General features: G+C 45.5%; 1 protein-coding gene across 3 annotated transcripts; it reads left to right on the forward strand.

Moving 5' to 3' along the window:
* Window positions 1–224: 224 nt before the first annotated feature.
* LOC123190717 (G-type lectin S-receptor-like serine/threonine-protein kinase At2g19130) lies at window positions 225–5991 on the forward strand. Of its 3 annotated transcripts, XM_044603423.1 has the most exons (4): window positions 225–697; window positions 789–3907; window positions 4015–4076; window positions 4731–5991. In XM_044603423.1, exons 1-2 carry the CDS (start codon window positions 405–407, stop codon window positions 3037–3039), a joined length of 2544 nt encoding a protein of 847 aa, XP_044459358.1. In that variant the 5' UTR covers window positions 225–404; the 3' UTR covers window positions 3040–3907; window positions 4015–4076; window positions 4731–5991. The 3 variants fall into 3 exon arrangements, with proteins under 3 accessions (XP_044459358.1, XP_044459357.1, XP_044459359.1); XM_044603422.1 differs by having other exon boundaries at window positions 4015–5991; XM_044603424.1 differs by having other exon boundaries at window positions 431–3907; window positions 4015–5991.
* Window positions 5992–6442: the final 451 nt, after the last annotated feature.

Here is a 6442-nt window from a genome sequence, read left to right on the forward strand (position 1 = left end):
TTTAAAAATAGATTATATTCGAATTTAGCTCTCAACTAAGTGAGGTGTTCTTTCTTGTTTAGGCTAATAACATGATCATTCAGGCCATTGCTTTTTGGCTGGCATTCGACAAGCAGCATGGTATGAGGGTTATCTTCGAATGGAATGGTACCTGCGCACTGAAGCTTGGTGGAAGCCTCATAATTGACTTGACCATGACCATGGTCGTCCATGGGCGGCTCCATGCAGCCACTTCGTCGAAGCTTCACTGGAATTCCACATGGTTTTATGGCAATGCTGTCTTATATTATGCGTACAGGTACCACCAAGCAAGTGTGCACCCAGCTCAAGTGGCAGCCCAAGTGGATGCATAGCTAGTGCTTTCCTAGTCAGCAATCTTGACTACCCCCGTCAGTCAGCTGAACATGCCAATCTGCTTGTTCACATCACACTACTGGTCCTCTTCCATTCTATATATGCATCGGCTTCTTCCTCCGAATAGCAGAGCAGAGCACATCCACACTCTTCTCCATGTCTCTCCTCTGGATATTATCACTCGGGCTTCTCCTCTTGCACGTTCCTCATTGGTGCTCCTCCTCTGCAGCTGCAAGCGATACCCTCACGGCGGGCCAGTCACTCGCCGTCGGCGGCAGCAAGCTCGTCTCGGGGAACGGCAAGTTCGCACTCGGCTTCTTCCAGCCAGCAGCAGGCACCATCAGTAAGTCCCAGAACACCTCCGGCTCCAGCTGGTACCTTGGCATATGGTTCAACAAGTTACCAGTTTTTACTGTTGTGTGGGTTGCCAATAGGGATCAGCCCATCACTGGCACCAGCCTTAACCAAACACAGCTCCAGATATCAAGCGATGGCAATCTTGTCATTGTAAACAATGATTCCGTAGTTTGGTCCACTCGCATTGTCAATAATAGGACACAGGCCAGGAGCATAAACACCATTGCTAGTGCTGCTGTTCTCTTGAACAGTGGAAACCTTGCCCTTACAGTCACAGAGAGCCCATCATCATCGGACCTACCGTTGTGGCAGAGCTTCGATCACCCAACAGATATTGTGCTTCCTGGTGCCAAGGTTGGCCGAAACAAGATCACTGGTTTGAATCGTAAGGGCGTCTCAAAGAAGAGCCTCATTGATCCGGGTCTCGGCTCGTACAGCGTTGAACTAGACATCAGCGGGGCGGTTGTCCTCAAACGCCTAAACCCCTCTGTAGTGTATTGGCATTGGGCATCCTCCAAAACATCATCATTGAAACTTATACCAATACTCAAGTCCATTCTGGATATGGATCCACGGACCAAAGGTTTGATTAACCCAGCATATGTTGACAACGACCAAGAGGAGTACTACATGTACACCTCACCAAATGAATCATCTTCCACATTTGTCTCACTTGACATCTCTGGTCAGATAAAGCTGAATGTTTGGTCGCAAGCCAGCCAGTCTTGGCAAACCATATATGCCCAGCCCGCCGATGCCTGCACTCCGGCCGCTACCTGTGGAGCTTTCACAGTATGCAACGGCACTGCACAACCATTCTGTGACTGTATGGGGAGCTTCTCTCAGAAGTCACCGCGGGATTGGATGTTTAATGATCGAACAGGAGGGTGCATCAGAAATACACCGTTACACTGCAACACTAGCAGTAACAACAAAAACATGACAAGTTCAACAGATATATTCAACCCCATTGCTCATGTTACGTTGCCCTACAACCCACAAAGCATAGACGTTGTTACCACACAGAGCAAATGTGAAGAAGCTTGTCTCAGTTCCTGCTCCTGCACTGCTTATGCCTATAGCAACAGCAGATGCTCTGTCTGGCATGGGGAATTGCTTAGTGTAAATCGGAACGATGGCATTGATAATACTTCTGAAGATGTTCTATACCTCCGCCTTGCCGCCAAAGATTTGCCGCCAAGTTTGATGAAGAACAAAAGAAAATCAAACGTTGGAGCTGTTACCGCTGCAAGCATTATTGGTTTTGGGTTACTAATGCTCATGGTGTTGTTACTGATTTGGAGGAACAGATTCAAGTGGTGTGGTTTGCCTTTGTACAGCAATGAAGGTAGTTCTGCTGGGATCATAGCCTTCAGATACACCGACTTAGTTCGTGCCACTAAAAACTTCTCAGAAAAGCTGGGAGGAGGTGGTTTTGGTTCTGTATACAAGGGAGTATTAAGTGACTCGAAGACTACGGTAGCGGTGAAAAAGCTTGATGGTGCCAATCAAGGGGAGAAGCAATTCAGAGCTGAGGTGAGCTCAATTGGACTGATCCAACATATCAACCTAGTCAAATTGATTGGTTTCTGCTGCGAAGGTCATCACAGATTACTTGTGTACGAGCACATGTTCAATGGGTCTCTTGATAGTCATCTATTTAAGAAGAGCAATAATGCTGATGCTGCTGTCCTAAACTGGAACACCAGATATCAGATAACCCTAGGAGTTGCCAGAGGGTTGTCCTACTTGCATCAGAGTTGCCGCGAATGCATCATACACTGTGATGTTAAGCCAGAAAACATACTTGTGGACGCATCCTTTGCTCCCAAAGTTGCAGACTTTGGATTGGCAGCGTTTGTTGGAAGGGATTTTAGCCGAATTCTGACCACATTCAGAGGAACCAAAGGTTATCTTGCTCCAGAGTGGCTTACCGGAGTTGCTATTACACCAAAAATTGATGTTTACGGCTTCGGCATGGTAGTGATGGAGATCATATCCGGAAGCAGGAATTCACCTGAAACACACAACAGTAGCAGCAGCACCAGTTACCACGCTGAATATTTCCCTGTGCAAGCCATCAACAAGCTTCATGGGGGAGATGTGAAGAGTTTGGTGGATCCACGGTTGCATGGTGACTTCAATTTGGGAGAGGCTGAAAGGGTTTGCAAAGTTGCATGTTGGTGCATTCAAGATAATGAGTTTGATCGGCCGACGATGGGTGAAGTGGTCCGGGTTCTCGAGGGTCTGCAGGAAATTGATGTGCCCCCGATGCCAAGACTGCTTGCAGCTATAACGGCGCAACCTGGTGCTGCATATTCAGTGTAATTATAACTCACAGTCGATGCTAATAATCTTTGTTAATTTCAGCAAATTTTAAAGTTGTAGTAATGTCGAGTGGAAGAAATAAAGGCAAGCATTGTAGCAAAATATGGCAGAACTACCAATATGTGTTTGTTTTGTTGATTGGATAGTTCAATATATATCCTTAAATCCTTACATCGAAGGAAGCTGTCGATTTATATGTATGCCACTACTGGTTCTTCATCGAGAGCACACATAGCCTGGGCGTGCCTCATGCTCACTCCAGGATGTGACCTTCTGACATGGCACCGGCAGCCTGGCCCCACACTTGCTCGATGAAATGTGCGGCAGGCTTCAATGCTGGCATGGCTGTGAAGGAAAAAAGGGTACACATGATATAATGAATCCAGGTTGAAGACGGCCAAAGCTGATATCACAGTATGTAATATGTTGATTAATTCCCCATATAAATTCACTCGATGTGTGTTGAACTTTCTGTTATGGCCTTCTTCTTTTGAGGATATGGTTTCCTTTTAAGTTTCTTGGAGATTGTAGTGATGATACAGCTCTTGTTTCAGATTCAGCATGTTACATAAACAAGGAACGGAATGCATTGCCACTGTTATTTCGTTCTAGAGATTGTTTTTGCTCCAAAGTAACTTTGCTAATCATGAGGTTATTACATAGAACCCGTAGAAGAAAACAACCAGAGTAGACGAGAAGGTGTTGTATAAAGATGACAGTGACATTCATAACCCTGCTAGGAAGAGCACAGAAGTGCTCTGGCTGACAGTGACATTCAGTCCACGCTGACAAAGCAGCGAAGAAGCATCCTCCTACTGTGAAGACAACACCTTGGGTTTTAATAAGCATCCTAAAATTTGCAAATCTGGTAAAGATTGCAACCAGCAAAAAACAACTGTTTCTCTTCTGACCGCGGCATTTTTTTTCCCTTTCTATTGCTTGCATATGTTCTGATGAATTTATGTACTGTGTTAGGTCATGTTTACCTTGGGAGGCATAGGCATCTGGAACGAAGCATGAAGCACAAGCTTCTCAAGGTACTGCATTGCACTGTGCTTACACGCTCATACTAAATTTCCGAGACAAAAGGCTGCAGCAACTCATCCTCAATAAAAACAGTGCAGACTAAATAGTTGTTACTGTCAATGAAAAGAATCACCTCTGCAAGAGCCTAGGGTACACATCCTCTGCATGAACCTAACTACACTTGAACCTAGCTGAACATCTCCACTGCAAACCAAAGCACCATTCAGCTTCAGCACGAAGCCACGAACAGTCAAGGGAAATAAGGAGCATAACAGAGGATGAAGGTTACTATTATTAGCTTGCTTAGGCAAGATGCGAGGTACCCCCTCTGTTAAGAAATATAAGAGCGTCTAGATCACTATTCTTTACGGAGGGAGTACAGATTAAATAGTTGTTTTCAGACTGCACCTAGTCAAGAGACTGCGCATAAGCTGTATAATCGCCTGGTATGTTCAAATTTATGTATTTTGCCATTTTTCGTATTCTGTCAATGTTGAAGATGCATCCTACTGTACTTTCTGGGTGCTATGCTATATTTCCTTTTGTTCTAAACTTGGAAATACTATAGGGGGAAAAGCTTGCCAGTTTGGTTCCTGACTAAGTTGCTTTGTTTTTTACATTATATGTAGATTTAACCACCATCACCACTTGCAAGTTTGATGCAGGTACTTGACTAGCTTCAGAATAGGCGCCACCACCAATTCACATCAGAAGTAAAGATATTGGACGGCCAGGACATTGTTACGAAAAGCAAAGGCATCGATTACCATGCTAGTGTCATGGGTCATCTGAAATGAGCGCAACGCAAGAGTGTCAGGCAAAAGAGCGCACCTCCGCAAATCTTGCTCAGCATCATTGAAGACGAGGCAAACCTTTGGATCAAAGCTGGGGCAAAGAAACTAGGGTCTTTTTTATTACGAGAATAATTGCCATGCCGTAACTTGGGTGTGTGTTGTAACAAACTCTCTCTCCTCCTTATTTAATATATGAGGTGCCTCCGTTTCAAAAAAAAAAAAACTACTGGCTACTAATTGGTCAGTTCGAATCCAAGGTGACGTGCAAGCTCTGAAGTCTGAAGTCTGAACTGACAACTCCTTCACGCGTCCAAGACTTTTCCAGCAGCTGTATATTCAACCGCCCCTAATAAAATAGCCACTAAACTACTCCAATCAACGTGGCACGTACAGCGACGCTCGAAGACTTCCCCGGTTACGTAGGACTGAAGAACAGAGCAACTGAACGAGTCGTCGGCTGACATTTCTCTGCTTGCACCACACACAGCCCACAAGCCTATAAATACAAGAAGCTGACATATGATCAATCAATCAAGAAGCTCGATCGAGCAGCTACGATAGTGCGGGCGCTGGGTCTGGCTGCTGGCTCGGCGCACTACGCGCCCAGCAATGTTGTGGGTCTAGCTTTGGGCTTTGTGGCTGCGCTTGCCATCGTGGCCATCGCCGTGTTTGGCTGCGCCGGCCACAAGAAGCGTCCCGCGGATAAGAAGCGCAGACGTCGTCGCGGAGGCGGAGGCGACGGCGGCGGAGGAGGGGATGACGGCGGCGGATATGGGGACGGTGGGGGCGGAGGTGACGGTGGTGGTGGTGGCGGCGGTGGAGGTGACGGCGGGGGCGGAGGAGGCTGCTAAGGAAAGTCGTCGTTCTTGAGGCAGAGATAGAAACACAATTGCATTGTCCACCTTGATATATACTATTACTCCCTCTGTCTTATTCTTAAAGACGGTTTTTTGACAGTATCATAATGTCAAAAAAGGGTCTTACCTTTTGAGACAGAGGGATTACTTTTGTGTTGAATTTTCATGGTACTTGACTGGTCAGATTATTTTGTAATTTCGGCCATACCTATGTAAGTGTGTTCTTGCAATCTTTTGGCAGCATTGGTTGAATGCCGGCCTTATTTTTCATGTTCTTCCTACATTGTTATGTTTTTTAGTGATCTAATCGGTCGTATATTTGCTTTTAGAGGGAGTACTTTAGTGATCTAAAAGGTCTATATTAGTTTACAGAGAAACTAGATCCGGGTCGGCTAAGCGTAGTGTCCAGCTTGATTGTCCCAATAGACAGACGTGCTACAGCAACTTCTCTGCCTGTCCAAGCCCATTCACAAAGTACCAATGGTTATTTTCATAGGCAAACAAAGTATAAGAATTCTTCAACACTCCGAAAGTTCTCGTTTCATACGACGGGCCACCCTTGCTAAGTCGTGCTATGCATTCTTGTCCCATAACAATCTCTCTTCTAAGGGCATCCACAATGTATGCCAAATAGCATTGCCAAATTGGTTTTTGGCTTTTGACAGCACCTGTACACGTTGTGAAGACTAGTGCCATAGCCAAATAAAGGAGAACTGATGCTTCTTG

This window comes from Triticum aestivum, chromosome 2A, assembly GCF_018294505.1.
Source record: "Triticum aestivum cultivar Chinese Spring chromosome 2A, IWGSC CS RefSeq v2.1, whole genome shotgun sequence".
Taxonomy (NCBI): Eukaryota; Viridiplantae; Streptophyta; class Magnoliopsida; order Poales; family Poaceae; genus Triticum; species Triticum aestivum.